Genomic DNA, 23,279 nt, shown 5'->3' on the forward strand with positions numbered 1-23,279 from the left:
GCCATTTACAAACAGATTAACCTCACAGAATGAAATTTGAAATAGGAGTCTCTTGATATTTCTAAAAAAACAGCACAATTGGGACAGATTTTTTAGAAATAGGCTTGCCCTCTCATGAGATTATTCAACGATTTCTCCCTCCCGTTTAGGATATTATTGAGTCACATGCGTCCTTAAATACAAACAAAAGCAATATGTGTGTATGAGAGAGTCACCCTTAGGCCTTGTAGAGGACATAGTTCTTGGTAATAAAGAAGTGAAGAAGTGAAGAGGTGGAGCTAAAGACATCCTCTACGCAGTGCCACTGTGGTACAAGATCCTCTGTTTGTGGAAGGGGGCCTGTGTCGTGACTCAATGTTCACGACTGCTCCTTCGTGACACTGCTCTCCACAACATCTAATGCTTTTGAAATCATTACCACCACAGACAGAAAACTAATGGCTGCGTTTCAGATGACATCACCAGAGTCCAACTGTCAAAGTGGGCTTTCAAATTTTTAACTGATATTGAGATGATTGCGTGGAGTGGTTTGACAAACATAACTGAGATTACCTTAACCATTTGCAATTTATAGCAAAAATATACAAACTGCTACCTATCTGTAATTGTAAAATACATTGGAAATCATTGTTTCAATACAGCAAAGCTACTAAATCTCACAAAAAGCACTTAAGGACAAATATGGACAGTTATTAAACTTGAGTGTTCCTGAATGACTGAATTATTTCAAATCAAGTCTATAGCCTAAATCCAATCCTTAAAAAATATCAATACTGGCTTTGAGCATTTCCTTAAAACACAATTACCTATCACAAAACTCATCTAAATGTGTTAACTGTTATTTATTAAGAAATTATAGAGAACAGTTCCAGCTCATTTTTTTCTAGATCGCCGTAATAGACCTACTTGATATCGGTGGACTGTGCATGTCTAATAGTAAAGCTATTGCATCTGGAAGTGAACACCCTTTTTAACCCACATTTCCAAACAAGCACACAACTGCTTATAGTCCATTATTCTTACAGTTCAGTTTCACATCCAAAACCTCTTGCACTAATTCATCAGACTGAAGCTCTCCATGGAAGCCCACAGCTGTCAATCTCTTCTCGTCCAATCATCCGTCAGACAGCTCCAGAGACCCGCCCACTGCGCTCTCCTTCTCTCGCACACACAAATCTAGCAAATCACCCAGCATCCGAGCTCCCCCGCTTTCTGCCTCCACTGAGACATGCAGCACTGTGTAGACAGTAGCCGCGACAACGGGCATAAATTAGCGTCATGGTGATATGCAAAGTGAGGGAGCAACAATTAAAGCTTGACTAACGAGCTTTTGAGGAGCGGGGCTGAAGTTTCCCTGAGCAGCTGCTAACTGGATTATCCTACACAAAAAACATAGGGAGAGATGAGGAGGTGCACTGTAAAACTCAACAAGTCAAGTCAAATATTGTGGTTTATCATTATAATATATGATTGAATGAGGGATTACATTGATTAGTTTGAATTGAAGTTTATAATTCCAGTGATATTTACGTACATTGATATTTCTGTTCTGAAAGCAGCCAAGAGGAGACAATGTATTAGACTAAAATATATTGTCATCAAAGTCATGCCTCTGATAATCTGTACATTTTATAAGTAGTAACAAAACATTATTGTCTACCTGACTATTGCTACAAAGAGATTTTCTTGACAATTCTAGCTGGATTTAGGAGCACTCTTTTGCATTATCTACAGTTTCTTGGTGTTGGATGAATTCATAGTCTTGGTTCCCAGTTCATATTTGGTTCATTATTTCATTTAAAAAGTCAAATCTTATAATTTCTTTCAGTAAATGTGCACTTTGGGTTTTACAGTGTATCAGAATAGAGAGGCAGGAAGAATGTTTTGAACACCACCTGTGAGATGAGACACACAAAATAAGCCAAAGACACCAACAATGAAAACACAAAAGACACATTAAGCAAAACATAACTGTGAACATGCAGTGATTAAATTATGTGATCATTGCGTTGAGCCCGGAAATACAAACAATGAACCATAATGGAGATATTTTCAACAGAGCCATTCGGCCAGGCAGGTGTTATCTGAGGTAATACTGGTACATTAACTCTAAGAAGTAATGATAAAGATGCAGCCTTCTGAGGCCGAATGTGCATGTCAACAAATAAAGGAACATTTTACACTAGATTATCTTCATAAGGGGTGAAAACAAGCAAACAAACAATAACTATACAGCAAAGCAAGATCCTCTAATGAAGTAACCCAAGGCCCGCTGCTCCTAACAGTTTTATCGTGTATAATGGATGGATCAAATGCAGATAATTCATTTCTTGGGTAATATACTATTTATTCTTATAATTTGGGGTATAAAATGTCACTAATTGCCTCCAGTGTTTCTGGGAAAGGGTACCCCACCTGCTTGTGTTTTTCCTGGTAAGTTCCATATGGAATTAAACTTATCTATCTTGCATTTATTCATTTTTTTGTTTAACCTGTGACTTATCCTTGAAGTTATCTGTGTATCTTTGTTCCACAATCTGGCATTAAACTTATCTATTTTCACATTCTTAGCAAAGCAATAACATCTCCATGGAGACAAGCAGGTGGTGGACCCTACCACCAGAAAAGTTACATAGCGCACTTTACTATTTAATCTATAATCAGTTTTTGTTATAGTGTGTTATTGTTTTACTTTTTGTATTTATGTTAATACAAGAAACAAAGAAATATCTCCCTGTGTTTTAGATAATGGCAGGATAGAATCTGACTCTGGGGGACCACCACAGTCTTCTCTGGCAATGGGAAACAATAGATAATACTGCTACGTTTTGAACCAAAAGTCTTATTTGGACTAGTTTCCTGTTTGTTATTTTGCCATATGCTGCCAATACTTTAAGGTACTTCACCTTGACTTTCTGAGGGACTTGGCGGAGTTTAGTCTATTACACCTACATGTAGTGCGCAGATGGTTTCGCCCTCTTGTTGTTTAATATTTACTTGAAAGATAATAATAAAGTTACCATTGCCAAATAATCCACAAACACTCCAATATAATATAATGACCCACCTACTAAGTGCTCTCCGGAGTTCAGGTCTCAGTTTAAATGTACTCAAGGGATGCGGCACTCCATAAAGTTATAATCACATGTGACTACCAAGAACAGATCATAGTCCAAAAATAATGTCAAAATCCCAAAGTGCAAAGTGTGGGGCAACAAGAGGTTGACAAGCATCTTTACCCTCCTCTGGGGCAGTTTAACAAGCTTTCCATTATGACCTCATCAGCTCCAAAAGTCCACAGCGTTGTGGACTCACCTTGACAGCAAGTGTAATGCATTGTCCACACAGCAGACAAAGTGAAGATGTTTCAGTATTTCTTTTGCACATCTTAATAACTCCTCTAAGCTAATGTAAGAAATTATGTTTAGTTGGCTTGAGATAGGAAAAAGGGTGGGTTCACATTTGTCCTGGTTTTGACGACTTGGTTTGGCCTGGTTCTAGTCCTGGTTTAGTGCTGATGTAGTCCAAGTATTCCAATTTAAGGCCCAGTTTTGTTCCAATTTTGATGCGGTGTGTGTGTGCGAATATGAACGTAGCCTAAATCGTTAATGACAAGTCAGGACTGATCTGGACATCTATATCAGTCCCAAGCCTGGATAAAAACAAAGAGCAAAATAAGCTTACCATGGGTCTTACTGAAAAGGTTGCTCCAGTTCTATCTCTTTTTTTAATGAGCAAAGTATTGAGAATATCTGTTTCTCATTTGGACAGTTTTCATCAATCATTTTATTGTTCTTGTTTGTTAAATATTTTTATGTTGACATGGCCAACTAGACATTAACTAACACATAGTAAAAGCGTATCAGTTCATTAACGCAACGTTTGCTCAAGTTTGAATCCCAACAAGGTCTCCAGCAGTTTGAAGACAATGTTCCATGTTTTCAAATGGAACTGGTTTTATTGTTCGCGGTTAGCCAGTTAGCGCCTTCCTTATTTGAACAGAGCAAGAGACTGCAAAACAAGACAATTTGTTCACAGTTTGGGGTATAATGTTTCTAGTAGACGTTGTTCTATAAACTGTGTGCTATTTATGGAGATAGTCCTTGCTTTTCTGACCAAATTCGGATGACCATTATAAGAAGCTTCAGTCTTCTGCACAGTATTGTATATTAATAGATTTTATTCTTTATACCCCGTGTTCTGAAACCTCACTACAAATAAACACTGCCAGGAGAGACAGTATTTTGCATTTCAGACATTCCTCTCTGTATTGCTCACTTGTTCCACACTTTCCAGGTCCTTGACTTCCTTTTTAATATGCTCCATCCTCTCTCCACAATAAATCTTGCTCTGCATTTCTCCTTTAAGTCGCCTTTTTCTTCTCCTCCTCCCTGCGAAAAAAGACCTCTCTAATACTGGTGTGCTCACTCAAATAATTCACTCTCTCTCTCCTCCCTCCACCCCCTCCCTAAACATACATGTGCGCAGTCCTCCAGGCAGCAGTCACAAAGGCCCCATATTAATAAATCTGGCGCTTTATTGGTGCTGAGTGTCTTTGGCAGAGAGAAGGATCCAGGGAGGGAGATGGAGAGGGGAGGGGGGAGAGGAAGAGGGAGAAGGGAGGAGGAGAGGGGAGGGTGGGGAGACAAGAGGAGGAGGTGACTGACTGTGGTCGTATCATAAACAACAGAAAGGCAGCCATGAGAGAAGATGACCTCCAGCATTGAGAAATATCAATAAGAAAACTGCGATTGTTCAATTACAATTAACTAATGATTATACGGTTTCTGTGCTGTGATTTGATTAGTATTGTAAACGTGGCCGGGTCAATATGTTTTAATCCAACAATAGAACACAAGTGGCCCTACTGGCACAAGGACTTGAATTATATCTTTTCATTGTAAAATACTTAAATAAATTGGAAGAGGCAATATGTCGGCCAAAGGGGGTGTAAAAACGTCTCATAGGATTATTGTTTAAATAGATGCCTGGATTCGAAACATGTGCATTGATTGCTAACATGCTTTTGTGTGGTGCTTTTGTGAGGTTCGGTCCACCCTTCGGTCCTTAACATCCTCTGTGTGGTGCATTATTACTCCACCTGACACCTGGCCAGAGCAGTGGAGTGTGGAAAGGGCTGGAGCAGGACCAGGCTCAGAAACAAACTGCCCGCGGTGGGCTGCAGTAATGACAGCAGCTCGCTGGGCTTAGTGCTCCAATCTCAGCCATCAGTCAGCTGTGACAGATTGGGGATATGAGCTAAGGAGCCGTTTAGCTTTGGTGTTTGCGGTGTGTGCGCACATGTGTGTGTGTGTCCGGGAGGAGGCTATCACTGCTGCTAGTGTTGCAGAGGCATCAATACACTCTCGACAGGCCATTTTCCTATGCCTATTCCCAGCCACAGCTTGTTGCTGGGGCAACTACCGCCATTTTACCTTCTCTAGCTGAGCCTCGGGAAGATTTTATAAAGCAGCAACCCATGTCTGGAAATCTTACATTTCAATAACTGCAGTTTCATTTCAGTCTAAAACATCATGGCAATATTCATATGACAGTGCAGACTACATCTCTAGGACTAACAAACTCTAACGATCCTGATCCATTTCTGACATAGCATGACACCTGAGTCATAAACAGTGCTGTTGGTGTTACAGAGGATTTAAACAGGACGACATGAGAACATTGTGTTAACAGGACAAACCAGGGCCTTACCTGTCCATGTGGCTGCATCCCACTGTACGGCATGTTCTGGTTCAGCACCTTCTGCTTTATCAGCATCATCCTCTTCTGCTCCTCGCTCAGGTGAGCCGTCTGTCCCGGGATTGGCCCTTGTGTCTGTCCTGGCCCTGACCCCTGGCCCCCACCTCCGCCCCCTCCCATGTAAGGGGGCATCATGGGGTTTTTGACTTGGCTGTTGCCCCCCATGGGAGGGGTCATCCTTTGGCCTATGTGGTCGACTCCACTGCCGCTGAAATGGCTGAGCGGTTTGGTGTTGTTGTAGGACAACATGGCTGCGGTCTGCTGCTGCTTGGACAGGGCGTTCTGGTTCATGCTGTTCATGCCCATGTGGTTGTGAGGGAGGTAGTTGTTCATGGGAGCTTTGGGCCCATTGTTGGGGGTCATCCCAGCCACCAGGGGGCCCTGTGGTGCATTAAAGGCTTGGTACATCATGGGGCTGTTGGGTTTGTCCTGGTTAAAGGGTCCGGAGTAAGGACTGGTAGGGGCCCCCGCAGGAGACCAGTTGGCCGCCTGCTGTTGCTGCTGCTTCTGCTGCATTAGTTTGTTTCTGTGGGAGGCCAAGGCTTTGAGCTGCTCCGCTGGGGACAGTTCAGGAGTGACTGGTCCCACAGATGGAACTCCAGGAGGGACCCCCGCCCCAGGCCCCGCCGAGCCTACACCCGGGCCTGGGTTCATCATATACCCGTTACCCGGACGGGACCCGGCCTGAGTCTGAGCCTGAGTCGGGGTCTGAGGTGATCGAGCCACACAGTTGTGCAGCGGAGAGCCTGACGCCATGGCAACAGCCGGAGACTGCTGCAGAGGCTGCTGAGGAGGTGTCCCGTTGGCTGTGGTGGCAAACTGAGGACCCGAAGATGATGGTCGAACCTGAGAAGAACCATACAAAAGACCTATGAAACCAAACAGTTTGAACTATTCAAAATGTTAATGTAACAGGACATGTGTCCCCTCTGTTCAATACTTATAATAGACATTATCACAACTGTGTTGTGAAAGACTGATTTGCCCACCTGATCTCTTTTAATCTTGGTCAAAAGCTGAGGTTAAACACTGTAGCTAAAGGATACTGTGACCTTGATGCACTGACCTGTGGAGAGCCCATAGGGACCTGGGGGGGAGGAGGCGGGAGAGGCGCTGTAGACCCCGTCCCGCTTGCTGTGCTCTGGGTCCCCGCCTCCTGTGGGCCTGGTGTCTGATTATTGGCTGTCCGTCCAAACTCCGGCTCCTTCTTGTCCTCAAAGTCCTCATTAAAGAGGTCATGCATGTCATCCTCAGGCACCGTGTTAGCTAGTTCGTCGATCAACTCCTGCCACTCCTGATCGTTGAGGTTGATGTCCGAAAAGAGCTTGTTCTGATTGGACAATGATTGTGGGTCAGAAGCCTCCATGCCACCCGCGTCGTCCAATGGCTCCTGTTTTAAGTCTTTGAGGAGGCCAAAGCTATCCTCCAAGTCTAAAGACCCATTCAGCTTCATGTCTGGAAGATGGCTACCACCGTTTTTGCCCATCTCATCGGATGTCCTGCCTACATGATTCCCGTTACTGTTCGTAGTGCTATTTCCCGTTGAAGTGTTAGGCCCACCGAGCAGAGGCTTAATGTCCATTTGATGATGTAAAGGTGAAATGGGAGGGACGTTGTTACTGTTAGAGAGGCCCGTTAAAGAGTCCAGACCAGATCCTTCCTTCCGTACCCGTTTGGTGGTAGGGGAGTAGCTGCCTCCATCACAGATGCCGTTTTGGTCCCCATTGAGGGGCGAACGCGCACTGTCCAGTTTCCTCTTAACTGTCTCCTGCAGCTGTAGAAAAGAGACAAAGAAAATAATTAGAATTTAAAATTAGCCGTTTACAAACTTTCACTTCTTAAGAAAATGATTTTGCTTCAAAACAACTTCATGAATGTAACTTTTTATGTTAATTTGGATCAAAACCAGAACTAAAAAAAACTACTGGTTAATCTTTGCTTTTATTGACTAATGACCATTTCACTGTGTTTGATTTTCTAAGTTTCGGCTGGTTAAATCAACAATTTTGTCTAGCCCTACAAGGCGACTCCTGTTGTCATTTTGGACTATACAAAAATAAGTTTGAATTGGCATTTTATTATATCAGGATTAAACTGAAACTACTGTTGGTAAAACTAACCAGGCTATACTAAAGCAAGCCATAAATCTGGCCCTGGCGTGTATATATCTGCTAAGAGTCCCCAGTGGTCCCTGCCCCACATTTTGAGAATCCCATATCAGTTTCTGTGGTGTAAGGACTTCTGTTGATTATATGAGATAGAAAATCACTACAGTGAAGACAACTTCCAGAGTACACGTGTCATAAACTGTCACAAAAAGGGAGATGTATGCCCTGGTCTTCCTGTCCATATTAGAGCATGTGGATGTATTGATCAGAGCATTAAGGTTTCAGGTGAAGCATGTCTTGTACTGTGCAAAACATGTAGAAACACAAAACAATGGCAGTATACTGTACATCAAGTTGATTCTAGCTTTACTATAGAACCATGCTGAGTCTTCTTATGGTTTAGACTGGATAACCACAGGGTGCTGAATAAGCCGCCTAGCATTTAGAGTAATGACTATGATAGACCTGGCTGCAAAAGACCAAGGGTTTGGGCAAGACACTACAAGACAAAAGACAAAATGATCTTATAAGAACAATACTTTAATCCAAACACAGGGAAACAAGATCAAGCATAGAACAGATTGGCATCAGGTAGAGCATCTGGCATAAAAATCTATAAATTCATCTGTAATGTAAACAAGGGGGCACGCAATTTGCTGTGTAGACCCCAGTTTAAGATAAAAGGAAAGAAATGAAGTAGCAATATAACATTATTTGTACAAGCAGCTTACCCATGCTTATACATGCTCATTTTGAATTCTAAGAAACTCGCCCAAAATGAACCGGAAGGAAAATACATAAAGTCTGCTGTTTTATAAACTCTCAATCTCATTTTTCCTTGTAAGTCTTGTTAATTTCAAACCTTAATGAAGTTGGCAGAGAAATAGAGGATGCTATTAAAATGACGGATGGGAAGCAGGGACCTCATTTATGAAAGGTTCCCAGGGCACGAATTTTGTGCTCTAACCCAAATCAGAGCAACACTTTATAGAGATAGCGAGATTAATAAAACATATCTTTGAGTCAGAATGCACTTGTTTTTTACCAATCTTTAGGTAATGTACAGACATGAGACTGTTGGTAAAACCTTGTACGAAATTATAGTTTTTTTACCCAAGAAGACACTTATTTTCCCCAAGGGGCAATTTGGTTTGTAGCAGCAGTACACGACACATAAAGACCATACAGACAACAATAGAAATAATAGTAATAATACATAGGTACAGTACAGACTAGAGTAGTTTCAAGAAGCGTTTTGCAACCAATCTGTGAAAATTCTACACCTACATGCAAACAATGTTACAGACAACAGTGTTTTAATTATTTGTTTCCCTTGCATATATTTTTTTATCTTGATTGAACCCATTTGATTTTATAAGAAATCTCTGATTCTGATCCTTTCCTCTCTGATTTTCCCAGGTTGGCTAGATTTAAAAAATTGTCAGTTTCTTAAAGAGTCGCATGTGGTCTAATACAAGTTCTAATATCGATCAAGACCATTCTAAAACTATTCCCGAAAAGGTCCAACGTTGTCCTATGCCTAGTTTTTTATCAGTATTTGGACATTCCTGACAATGCTGGCACTCAGAAATTCATATAGATTTAGTTAACAATGAGCTTGGAATTTAATTTGTAATGTAGGCGGTAAAGATATATATTTACCCATTAGGTCTGGGGTTCGATCCCCAATGCTAATATGTGATATTGCACCCTTGAGCCACTCACATGATCCAAGTTGTCTCCTTGAATTAGTTAAAAAGTTTATTTATTATCCCCATTAAAGGTGCACTGTGCAACTTTTCAGGTTGAGTGTCCGCCATCTTCTAGTCATGTACACACACACGCACACACACCCCCCCACACCCCCACACACACACACACACACACACATACAAAAAGGCAGTGCTACTAAACTCCTGTGTGCAAATAAATGCATGCTTAGCTCTTTGTTATTCAGATGGAACAGCAGACGAAATATATTCAGATTGTATTCTGACCCTGGGGTGGACCCGCTGAGGCTGGCACACACACACACACACACACACACACACACCATCACTCAACAAATGCACAAACCACACCAGACACCACGAAACACGACTTTCCTGCCTTTCGCTAGTGAACGACTGAGTAAATATGATCCAGTGCCACTGTAAATGATTGTAGAGGAGATATACTGGTAAATTTGACAACTCCTTTCCTCATATCACTGCTGACCTCATGTCTATAGTGTTTAATTATAAGCAGTGTCAAACCCAACCACGTAGTTAGTTGTGGTGGGAAAGTGCAGTTGTATAACTAATAACAATAATGATGGGGCTTTATGAAATAGAAAGGCTATGGAAGGGCTTCTTAAAAAAGCTTTACCTTAGTGTTAGCAAAAAGATTGAAATTAATTTTGCATAGTATTATTCATCGACAATCAGCACTTGTTGGTTGCAAGCTTCTTCTAAAATCAAACCTGACAAAGACTCAGCTGCCAAGATGGGTCTGAAGTGTCTTGCTCAAGGACACAACACCAGTGCACAGCAGTTATGACTACTGGTAGATAGCTTACTAATGCCAGTAGAACCCTGGGTATCACAAAACAAGCTACTACAGCTCATTACAGTCACAGCAAAATCCACTGTCAAAAATGGCTATAGGAACAAGCAAGATCACACAAACACAATTTATTATTTCAATTTAACACATTGTACATTATAGTAAATGGTCAAATGGTCACCTTTGTATATAGCTCTTTTTCCACCTTCTAGGCACTCAAAGCACTTTACATCAAGGAACCACTCACCCATTCACACACACATTCATCCACCAGGGTACGCAGACACTGGGGGTGAGGGGGGTTAAGTGCCTTGTCCAAGGACACAACAACAGTATTCATCTACAGGAGCAGGAATCGACCACTGACCACTCTACCAATGATGTTCATGCCGAGAGTGACAATCGAACCGTCAACCTTTGGATTGGTGGACAAACACCAACTGAGCTTTCTTTTATATTCTTCATCTAGTAGGGCTGAACAATTTGGGGGAAATATCTAATTGCGATTTTTCTGACAAGCATTAATTAACCCAGGGTTAGGAGTTTTTATGCAGAATAAGACAGAATATTTTGTTGTTTGTGGAAAAAATTATGGCATTTAAAAAACTGCAGCCTTTGCAGTTTGCTATTTACGTCCATTCAAACAGTGATTTCGATTTGATTAATCTTGCCGCCCTGTTGGCTTAATATTCATCCAACATACATCTCACACAATAAACTCTCACTTTAACACAGCTTCCTCTTCAGCACACAAACCCCTTAGTCATTTTTAACATTTAGAGAAACAGCAGAGGAAATGCATAGGTTACACTGTCACCATATTTTTTCACTTGCTCTGTGCGCGTGGCCCGACAATCATTGCCTTTAAATAATTCACATCTTCTCCTGTGCGTTTCCCTCTCCTTTTGTGCTTGTACTGCAGGCTTTCCCTAAACGCAGTGACTCACGTTGATAATAACAGTCTTGCCTTTCGAAGCCCACCTATAAAAGTCCCATAATTATGCAGGTGGTGTGAACTGTAGCACCCGCCCACAGATAAGCACGCTCACACAACATCGCAGCTTTGGAGAGACACACCTCCCCCAATAAAACATCATTACCAGGTTAACCCTCTTGATAAAAACCCTAATTTATTGGAAAAAGTGACTAGTTACAGCTAACAGGCAAACATGTTTCAGTGAAAAACGCAACTAGTTCTAGAGTTTGTAAGAGCTTTTCACAACTCTCAATGATGTGAGTGAAGTTTTGCCATGGCGTGTGGAAACTAACAACACCTAGCATGCTAACACGCACTTCCTGATGATCAAACAATAACATTTGATGCAGACAGCACGCAGTGGACTTATTTTGACCTCAGGAGCTAATACAATATATCCCCTTGTACCTATCTGTAAATTTTGCTCAAATACATGCAAAAAAAAAAAATCAAGAACAGGACCTTTAAGTATGATTCAGCAAGTTCCTGTCTGATGAGATAAATCATGAAAATGAGAGCCAATGCTTTTTATACTAACCATGCTTAATTAATCATTTGTTTCTTTTTGCACAATTAGCAACCTAATTACACTTCTGAATGACTCTGTACCTGTCGCACAGAGTCAATGGAGCTGATGGTGTTCTCTGTGGCGTGAATGATTTTTGAAATGTATTCGATTTGAAAAATAGAAAGTGACGTTACTAGACAAGAAATTTCACAGTGCAAAAATTGTCGTGCGGATCCCACATTAAGCAAGTCACAGGCAGGATTGTGAGGGTTTAGACTCAAAGAAGTGTGGTACTGATTTAAGACCAAATGGGTGCCCAAATTGATTTATTTTTACTTAAAATAAATCAAATTAATATCATTTTTTGTATATAATAAACATGAAAACCAAAACCAGGGTATGATTCATTCCTATTCCATTCATTCCTATGTTGGCTGTCCTTCTTGGCACAATCCTTTGCATGTATTGAACTTCAGTAATAGACACAAAAAAAAAGGCAACTTTTGGAAAATGCTTTGCTTAAAGATTTTACTGATGCCAGTTTATATCAATTTATCCAGGCTTGGAACTGGTACAATATGTAACACAGTTGGTAGAGATACATTTTCCGACAAACTTAAAGGTCTGGGGTTTGATTCCCACCACTGGTCAAAGTAGTTTTACCAATAAAACTCCACAAGGTACAGACTAGAAAAGTCAAAAGTCAAAGGCATTTTTAACTGTATTCAAGAGATCAAGATCATCTTCTGGGGTTTATTTTAAAAAGTCTTTCCAACGCACAATTTTGTATAGATATGTCGTACAATATAGCCTAAATGATATTATATTATAAAATGTGTAGTCTATCTGTTCATTCATGTTTTATGCGGTGGGCTATAAGTGCAGAATGGCATTGATTAAATAATTTACCAGATGCACAAAGGTTTTCACACACTTTTCCTTCCATTTTGTTACGCTTGAGAAAAAAAGTACTGTATAGGCACCTTTCTGGGGGTTGGATTCTTATTCCAATTAGAGATAGAGATGGGACAATGAATAATAATTCCATTTATCGTGAGAGAAAGGATAGGCAATAATCGTTCATGGGACATTTTATATAATAGTGATAATCGGCAACAAAGATAATCGTCATTATGTCACCAGAATGTGCAGAAAAAAGCTACTTATCCATAATCTTCTAGATTATCTTGCTAGATCATAGTTGTTTTCACTGATAACAAAATACAAGTTATTATGAATAAATTCCATATTAAAAAAAAATCTAATTATAATTATTCATATCTATACGATTTTTAAAGTGTCAGCAACTTTTAATAATTATCGTGATATAATCGTTAATCACAATTATTTTGGCCATGATAATTAAAGATTGACCAATATGTTTTTTTTCATGGCTGATGCTGATACTCATTGACAAACCGTTGGCCGATATGCTCTGCTGATACTTTTGGGTCAATATGTATGGCCAGTTTTGATTATTTTCCCTTAATTTTGTATTTTAAAATTGACTACAAACTCACTCAGTTGTTTTTTTTTTACCACACACCTTTAAGACAGCTGTGTATTCATGTTTAGATTTATGCATATTTGTACGCCAGAAGGTCGAACAAACAAAATCTGCTGGAGATTTAAGACCGATACGCTGGAAAGTGCAATGTCTAATGATAATCATGACACCAAATTTCAATATCGTCGCATGCCTGATTAGAAACTTTTCATATACGTACATGATTTCACACACATGCAAACACACATACAGACGCACACAACCGTACTTCCACTGTAGACAAGGGCTCATTTGCACTGTTAAATGACACATCAAACAAAGAGCATGATGGTGGAGAGATCAGAGCAGAAACAGCGCTCCACATTGCTCCTCTTGTGTGTTCACTGCCACAAACACCTGCCCACTGCTGCCACCGCTCTGGCTATGACAAAGATGCTTCCAGACAAAGGTAAGACACAGCAACACTGTTATACACGCCAGCCAGATGGTCCTCTTCTGTGAGAGCTGGAGACGAGGGAGAGGAGGAGAGAGAGGGAGAAAGAGGAGAGGGAGAAGTAAAGAAGAGGAGAGAGAGGTAAAGAACACGGGAGAGGAGGAGAGCGAGGGAGAGGAGGAGGGTTAAATGGCGTGGTAGCGAACAGGAGAAAGGAAGAGGAGAGGGAAAGGTAGAGAAGAAAGCGGAGGAGAAAGGTAAGAACAGAAGGAGATAGGTAGAAGGAAAAAAGGAGAGGAAGTGGGACAGAGAGGAAGAAAAAGGGAAAGGAAAGAGGAAAGACAGAGGAGACAAGGGGGAGTAAGGAGATGAGAGAAGGGTAGGGAGAGGAGGAGAGAGAAAAGAGGATGCAAGAGAGAGACAGGAGGAAAGATATAATGGCAGGGACCGGAGGGGAAAGAGAAGGAAGAAAGGAGGAGAGAAAGGAAAAGTAGACGAGCAAAAGAGAGTGAGATGAAGAAGAGGAGAAGGAGGAAACAGAGGACAATGGATGAGAATGGAGAGAAATTAGGAAAGAGAGGGGAGGAGAAAGGCAAAAGAGGAGGAGCGAGAAGAGAAGGGAGGAAAGAAGGAAGGACAAAAGGTAAAGGAACAAGGAGAGAGAGGGGAGAGGAGTCATAGGAGAAAGCAGGGATGGAGAGAGAATATGAGAGGAGGAGGAGAGGTGTCGTGATGGAAAGGCATAACGCTCCGGACGGCAGGGGAGAGAATCATCAGACAGACAGAGAGGTGCTGTTGTTATAGCAACCTGCTGCTCCAAGCTCCCTCTCCTGCCTTTTCGACTTCACGAGATCAGATTCAAAGACTGAGCAACCAAACGGTAAACAGGTGTGAGTAAATGACACTAACTGGCTTTCACATCAGAGAAAAATTGTAATGTTTATCTTTTACAGGCACATGTGGTAACACTTAATAATCTATATGCCTTAATGGAGCATGAAGAAAGACTTTTATAATGAACTAATAGTTTATTAAGAATTATTCAGGCTTAGTCACTACTTAATTAGATACCCTAAAAAGTAAGTTATAAGCCTGAATCTTAAGAAACCTCATTCTTCACGCCTTATTGAGGATAATTAAGGTGTTGTTGTAAAGAGGTACCAACGCAACAAGTACAGATGGACGATATGATTAAACAAACTGTAATCTAACCCTAGGATGATCTGCTAATGTAGGAGCATTATTATTGATACAAGGTTACAAGGTACGGTCAAACTCATGTTTTTATTTTGTTGGCCAACATCACAGACTCTAAATAAATGGACATACTTAACCTGCAAACCGCCGCATTCCATATAGTAAGTGATCAGTGGAGTCAATGGAGCACATATGAAAATGAATACCCTACAAATCAGGCGCCTTCTTTCCCCAAAGTCGCTCCCGCTAGCGTTAGCAACAGGTTTGATTGACAGCTCTGAACTGGCTCTTTGGTTGCTATGATACTCACAGTCAGAATTCCAAATATGGGACTCGGCTCCAAATTCACCCCTATAACTGCTCGTCTAGATGAGCTTCATTTTACGAGAGCCAAACGCTATGGGTGACGTCATACTCCCTTAGTCCACTCCTTTATACAGTCTATGATCAACATCTACTATGCTCTCAGTGACAAGTTAATTTAACCAATCACAGTGAGGCGTGAACCCTCTGAAGGAGTAGATCATTTGAATTACTTATTAAAGACAATGTAAAGCTGGAGGGAATCCTCCTGAAATTATAATCTAAATCTAATCGCTAAGAGAATTGTTATTCCACCTGCCTCTTGCCATAGAAAAGGTTTTCATATGTACCGATTGACATTCATTTATTTTACAAGTCCACTATTGTAATCTGAAGCAGAGCAGTTATTTGTATTATTTAAATGAATCTATTACTCACAGAGGTGCAGTAGCCATTGTATATTGTTATTTAATTATGATATCAACAAGTGTAGGTGAACCCTGCTCCCTCAAGTGTAATTCTGTTTTAATTAGCAAAGGATCTGTATCAAATCAAACACACATAACGTTAGAGACACGTTTTTTATCTGGTCACTTCTTCTTGTACAGCTGTGAGTACTGAGTGCTGTAGTCCTGGTCACCAGACTGTGAAATGAGCCCGTTAAATCAAACAGCTCTTTAATAAGAAAACACTTCGAGTCACTGTGCCTGTTGCATCTCGTCTGATCGGAGGGACAGTGTTTGGGGGACATGGAGGATTGATTGGCATGGGGCTCCAAAGTTGTCAGTGGAACCCTCGAGTATTAAAGGTGCACTATGAAACTTTTCTGGTGGAGGGTTCGTCGCCTGATTCTCTCCATGGAGAGTTCCACAGTATAGCATTATATTTCTATCTCTATTGACACAGACAGGTGACGCCACCAGGCCATGGTACAAGTCAGATCTGTTGAGAGTTGAGCCTGCTACAATACTTCTGAGCAATTAAACACCTGAAATACATGCTTAATAGACAACTTTAATGTCATACTGTGGAACATTTAAGTTAAAGCTATAACGTGGAGACAAGTGGACAACCATTAAGCCTTTTCCTATATCAAAATTGAGTTTTAATTTTTTTAATATCTTGATAAGTGAAATCTAAAAAAGCAACACAAAAATACTTTAAATTGTTGGCAAAAAATGCTCAAATGAATCATGTCTTCTTTGCCTTTCTGGTCAAGGGCAGTGGTTGGATGAGTTGCCCAATGCTCCTGTTGCCTCTGTGTCCTTGAGCCAGACACTGAAACTAACCTCCAAGTCTTTCTCTACAGTTAGCCCTTGTAGCAACTTCAAGTCTAAGTAGGTAATTTGTTAGGGCGAGTGTAACTGCGATACGATTTGAATGTAAAACACCGGATTTAGGCAAATGTTTACGCATCAGGCAGATTGCTAGTGACACCGTACCTTTTTTGTAAGCCTTTCTTTTACAAATGTAGTGTTGGTTTCAAGATTTTGCTACGTTAAGCAGTGAACGTACAGCGTACAAAAACAAAGGAGCCTACACTGAGTGAAGGACAGAAAACTCAGAGTGACAAGAGGAAGGTACAAACAAAGCTAGCGTTTTGGCGGTGGTCCCGGAGAAGGGTGTATGCTAGTGTGTGTAAGAAAGCGCCTGCCAGTCTGCCTCCTGTACTCCAGGGGCCACTACACCCTCATTTGAATACACACACATGCTGCAGAACAATGGGGATTCAAATGCTACTTTTCAGTCTCAGCAAAATATATATATTTGACTTTGGTCCAAGTACTCTTCTTTGAGTGGTATTTTTGGTAAGAGTCTTTAGCAGGTAATCAGGGCATTTGGAAGTTTTAGAATTGTTTTAATTCAATTACTACACATAATACTACTATACTGAATTGCGTGAAAGTCCAGCTTTTGTAGTGATACTATTTAGAAAGTCCATACATTAAGGTGGTGTAACTAGAACTAATTATTTTTTTTTTTTATTTTGATATTAAAACAGAAATGAGTTGCTTTATAATGCAGTTACTAGTCCAGTTTTTATATGATTGATAAATTATGTGTTATGTGTAGATTTTTACTATTTAATAACTTAATATTTTAATTATCTTTTTGCTCATTGTTATTATATTGTAATGTGTGTGTTATTGTGTCGACCTTGTGGATCAATAAAGTTTGTCCAAGTCAAAAGTCTTCGCAAGATATGAGCCATAACATGCACATCTGGATCTGGAAACGCCCCTGATGCACTGAAGGATAGGTCAAATACAGAAAACAAATGCATCTATGGAAACAATAAAGTGTACCATATCTATAACTATTTGTGTCCTACACCAAATGGACTATAGGGGGAGCTTCACAGTAGGAAAAGTGTTCTGTGGTTTTGAGTCCAGTTTAATATATTTGTTTGTGAAATCATGAGGAATAATCAGAACGCGTTGATAAAACCTTAAAAATCCTATCTGTGCAGGATTAGACAGTTTACTGCATACAAAATCAATGCAAAACAGATGAACAGATAAAGCCCATTGAATTTCCCTTTATAGAGTAATGCAGACTTATTGCAGTGGCTCAGAGCGTTATTAAACCACGTGTGTTCATAAGAAAGTAAAGAGGAGTGCATGTATGTGTGTGTCATCAGCACTTTCCAACATGCTGACCTGACATAAAAACCCACTGGCCAAGGAAAACTATCACTTTTTTCTGCTCCTTCTCCCCCCTCTGTCCCCTCTTCCCCAACTCACCCCCTTTCTCAACTCAATAAAGCAGCACTGAGCCTGTACAGTAAGTGCCGTAGACAATAAGGAATATGTCACTAAGAGATCCCCCGACATGTTAGGATGCATTGCTTTAAAGGTCCACTATGTAACTTGTCTCCATAAAGATGGTATACCTGGAATGTTCCACAGTATGGCATTAAACTTATCTATAATGCATTCTATTACATGTGTTTTATCGCTTAAAAATGCAATGAAAAAGATTACGTTTTACCTGAAGCAGAGTTGGCTCTTTACAGATAAGATTCATGCCATATTGTAGAACAAGTAATAAAATCTCCATGGAAACTAGCAGGTGATGGACCCTCCACCAGAAATGTTACACAATGCACCTTTATTGCTGAAACAACCTACAATATCAATTATTTTTACTATTTTTTTTACACATACAAAGAGTAAAGCTAAACACATCATTTGAAAAGTCAAACTAACTAACTTTAAGCAACTTTTAGACAGTGAAAATGACCATTACTAGCTTTACTGTGACCATATTTAACTATGTCGATGTGGATTAGCCTAGCTGTGGCTAATTTTGCACCACTTCCTGCTTTTGCCTAATATGGTCACTACTTCTGGCTCCCACAACATTACTAACACGCTATTCCAAGTTTATTTAGACTCTTGTACTTTATTTCATGTGCATATTTAAGAACTAAAAGGGGCGGAGGAGAGGGAGAGAGGGAGAGAGAGGATAGAGAGGGGAGAGGTGCATGTGGTTCCTGGCGTAGCTGCCTCTCTCTATTTATAGAGCTGCAGTGGCTTCCTGTTTCTGGAGCTCTGTACCATCACCAGCCAGGAGAGAGAGAGAGAGAGGAGGGGGGGCAAGCAGGGGGGCGAGCAAGGGAAGGGGGTGAGGAAGTGTGAGTGGGTGTGTGGGAGGGGAGGCCGCTCGTGTTTAAGTCTTTCGTAAATCAACAGATCCACCTCTCCAATCTCTCTCCCCTCTTTTTAGTCGTCAGAATGGTCTCAGCTGGTAACTATGGAAAAGTGCACTCCATAAAAGAAGAGAGGAAATTTAGAGGAATCACAGTGGATAAATCGGGCTAGTATTAGTTAAGGCATGTTCAACTTGAAAATAACATGAAATACTTGAAAAAAACATGAAATAGTATTCAAATAATTATACTAATAGAACACTTAAGAATATTTAATGTCTTTAAATGCATCAGGCAAATAGGAAATGATTGCAAAATTACCAACAATAGTGCACTTTATTTTGAATTTTTCCATAAAAGGGTTTTACCACACATTTAATAGCTTTATATATAGCTTTATATATATATATATATATATATATATATATATATAATATATATATATATATATATATATATATATATATATATATATATATATGCATGCTCGATATTCAATGGTGTTCCATATCTTCAAGACAACATTTGCAATACTATCACTATTGATAATCGATAATCTGCCAGTGCCCACCTCTAACGCCTACTGTTTTAACAATTGGAATACAATCCCTTGTGATGTGTATAAAGTTTCATAACTGCATAAATCAACAACACAATGTTATCACTAAAAATAAATATTTGATTTGATGTTTGCTTCATGTCTACGAGGAAGGTAATGTTTATAAAATATTTAAGAAAAATCCTACAAACTACATAATTTTCCAACATTCTCAGAATATAGTGAAAAAGACTGTTTAGGTTGACTATGCTGTAATGAACATAGGCATATAGTTCAATTGGTGAGTTTTTTTTAACATGGCACTTCATGGACCTAACTACAGAGTTACTTAAATAAAAAATTATTTGCCTTTTGTATTTTTCTGGATGTGATTTCATTCATTGTCCAAAAACAGGAAGTGTGGAGCCATCAAAACATCACATGACTTTTGCCTAACAGTCATCTGATTGGTTATTGTCCCACGCAAGATAAATCCCAAACCACAATGAGTAAAAACAACTTATCTTCTTCTTAAAAATAGCTTGGCCATTGTATCAAACTATTAACAACTCTCTTAAACCTGAAACCTGAATGATAATTTACAACAATGATGTAAACATTTAAACAGTCATATTAACACATCTTATTTTTGTATTATACAGGGATTTATGAAACTACAACATCATAATATATGAAGAATAGCTTTGCATCATTAGGTGCCTATTACAAATATTGGGAAAGTGGACATTGCCTTCCAGCTGAACTGTTGTGTCCTTTGGAAAGACACTTAAACCACACAAATACACTTAAAAGAAAGGGCAAAACCATGCTGCTGGCTTGCTCTGAATCAGATGAAAGAATGCAAAAGTTCAAAGTTCAAAAATACAAATTCTTGTTGTAGGTCAAAGTATAGATCAAGTGGCAATTATTTTTATAGATACATGTACATCATTACAATTATTTAGTCATAAAAAAAGGAAACCCTCACATGACCAATGTGTAGACCTATAACTGAAAACAATTTTGATTTATTGTGTTGTCATAGCCTTCCAACGACCTCAAATTTGCAGTAGATGGTGGACAATAGCCTCATTTTGACCGGCATTATCCGTGGTAACTGTTGAAGAGATGATGAAAGGGAAAACGGCTAAGAAACAGTTGCGAGGGGGGGCTCCTGGCTCTGCAGACAGATGGTCATTTGGACTGAGTACTGTGTATAAGCTGTGTACATGTGCTAGTGTGAGTTAGCAATGGTTCAACACCTGCCTGCTCTCAATGCATCAAAAGAGAGAAGCCAGCCCGCACTCAACATCAAATACTGAACAAGAAATCGGCTGTGGAGCTGCAGAGAGATGATTGGGAGAAGTCAAAAAGCTCGGGGGATTGTGGCAAATAGGCAAACCTGTGGAAATTAGGACTAAATTTCTTTTGTAGACACAGCGGTGGGTGGGTAGTGTCGACTTGTGTGCGATGTTAGTATTCAACTATGCCCTTGTGTTTTTCGGGGGGTCCGTTCTGATTGGCCGGGTCGGGCAATGTGCCACCAAGCGCTGCGTCGTGATTGGCTGCTGGCTCCTGCCTCCGCCGGTCGTGAGGGCAGACTGGTGAACGCGCACACACGCAGATTTATGGATGCTCGAGTAGCAGCGGTAAGCACTAGCACCAGAGTTTTCCCCTGTTTTTTCACCAGTTTTCTGCTTGTATGCTGTTGCCTCTGCGCTGGGAGGACGGGCGGGTGAGCGAGCATGCACCAAAGGGAGGAGAGGAGAGAGAGGCTGCTATGGAAACAGGTCTCGGTGGCGGTGCGTGGAGGGGCCCTGATGGCGAGTTGGCAGCAGAAGAGGCCGTGCACGCTCGTCATTGGTGTGTGTGTGACTTGTGTGTGTGTTTTGATGAGTGAACCCTCCGCTGCTGCAGATGTCCTTAGTCCTAACGATCAATGACCAGATCTCACTAACTACACAAACTACAACCATGGCACCTGCCTCCTCACCTTGTTTAATTCATTTACACAAGTACAAGCCACTGACACATTAAGAAAAGATTGGACGCAATACTAATACTAAAATGTATAACTTGATTACGATACCATAAGAAAAACGATCGATACCAATTTTGAAAAGAGAATGAACGAGACCAAACTAAAACTATTCTGGAAAGGTGAGATGAGTATCTAATTTTGATACTCGTTTTAATATTAGCATATGAACGATTATTGTCTCATTTAATGCCTTACTGTGGAACATGCCAGGCAAAGCAATGACATCTCCATGGAGACAAGAAGGTGGCAGATCATCCACCAGAAAGGTTGCGCAGTGCATCTTTAATGACAACAAACAGGTGGTATGTTGACGTATACCTAACCGTTTTAATCATTATTTCTTAATGAGACTGAAAAAGACTATAACACACTGCTCTTTATGGTTTAATGCCAGTCGTCTACCTGAATATTCCCTGATCAGTGATTCTGTGCATCATCCGCAGAGGAGCAGAGTCCAGACAGACAAATGGACCGTCCTCTTTCATTCTGTCTCCTCTCTCTCCCTCTCATCCTCTCTTCATTTCTTAATATCTCCCTCTCTCTCCTATGCCCCTCTCCTTCTCATCTGCTCTCTTTTCTCTCTCCCTCTCTCAGTCTGTCTCAATTTCCCTTTCTCTCCCTCTCTCTAGTCTCAGACTTTCTCTATCTCTGTCTTGTATCAAACTTTCTCTCCCTCTCTCACTCTTCCTCTCTTTCTCCCTCTCTCTTATCTCAGATTTTCTCTCTCTCCCCCTCTCTTATCTCAGATTTTCTCTCTCTCTTCCTCTCTCTATCCCTCTTCCTCTCTCTATCCCTCTCTCTCCCTCTCTTGTCTCAGAGGAAGAGGGAGAGAGAAGCCCTCTTCCTCTCCCTTCCTCTTCCTCTCCCTCCCTCGTCTTCTCTCTCTCTTTCTCGCCCTCTCTGAGTGTATAACTAGGTCATGCAGGGAAAGGCTTCTGTTGCGCTCCTCTTTAAATGTGTGTATGTTTGCTCAGCCCAAACACACAGAGCAAACCTGGACAGACCTGCACGGAGCAAAGTCCAAGCCACCAACCCAATACAAAAAGTGTCAAATGTGCGTGCTAAAAGTACACAGTGAAATTCATTTAGCTATGTATTTTAGCATGTCAACTGGGAAAACTGTGTGGTCAGTGTTAGACTTAAAACAGCTCTTACATTTGCTGTGATATTTCTTCTGACAATTAGCTCTCGGATTTATGTTTTAAAATCACAATTTAGTTCACAATATTATACATGATAAACACATTCATAAGCATTTGAACTACTAAACTAAATGAATTTGAATCACATGGATGCTATTTCCAAACATGTGTAGAGGTCAAAACTACAGGGCATATTAACTTTTTACACAGTAAAAGGCTGAATATGTTGTTTTTGGCATCATAGATTACTTAAACAATTGCAGTATTTGTAATATGTTAATTGCAGCCATTCACACAATTTCAATTTAATTATGATTATTATTACAGCCCTTATTTCGACTAATTTGGTTACCAGGCAAGCATCAACTGTTGCAGGTGTTACATAAGTAAATGGCAAATATTTATTTATTACTTATGTAAAGAAATTGTTAAGCTGAAGTTTGTTTACAATATGCAAATTAAGATATTGTGACAACTTGTGTTTGGAGGCACTATGGTAAAGTTTTAGAGCAAAGAAACTTCTATACACTACTTTACAGTGTTTTTGTTCTTTGTTTTTTTCTAAATGCA

The 23,279-nt window shown here is 40.2% G+C and overlaps 1 protein-coding gene across 1 annotated transcript in view; it reads right to left on the reverse strand.

The window, feature by feature from the left end:
- Nucleotides 1-23,279, reverse strand: part of maml3 (mastermind-like transcriptional coactivator 3) — a 124,641-nt gene that overhangs the window by 59,879 nt on the left and 41,483 nt on the right. The window contains exons 2-3 of the mRNA XM_033976079.2: nt 6,827-7,534; nt 5,713-6,606 (exon numbers count right to left, since the gene is read on the reverse strand). Coding sequence (XP_033831970.1) covers nt 5,713-6,606; nt 6,827-7,534 — 1,602 coding nt within the window. The remainder of the gene's footprint in view (nt 1-5,712; nt 6,607-6,826; nt 7,535-23,279) is intronic.

The sequence above is a fragment of the Periophthalmus magnuspinnatus genome, chromosome 1 (assembly GCF_009829125.3).
Source record: "Periophthalmus magnuspinnatus isolate fPerMag1 chromosome 1, fPerMag1.2.pri, whole genome shotgun sequence".
In the NCBI taxonomy this organism is placed as follows: Eukaryota; Metazoa; Chordata; class Actinopteri; order Gobiiformes; family Gobiidae; genus Periophthalmus; species Periophthalmus magnuspinnatus.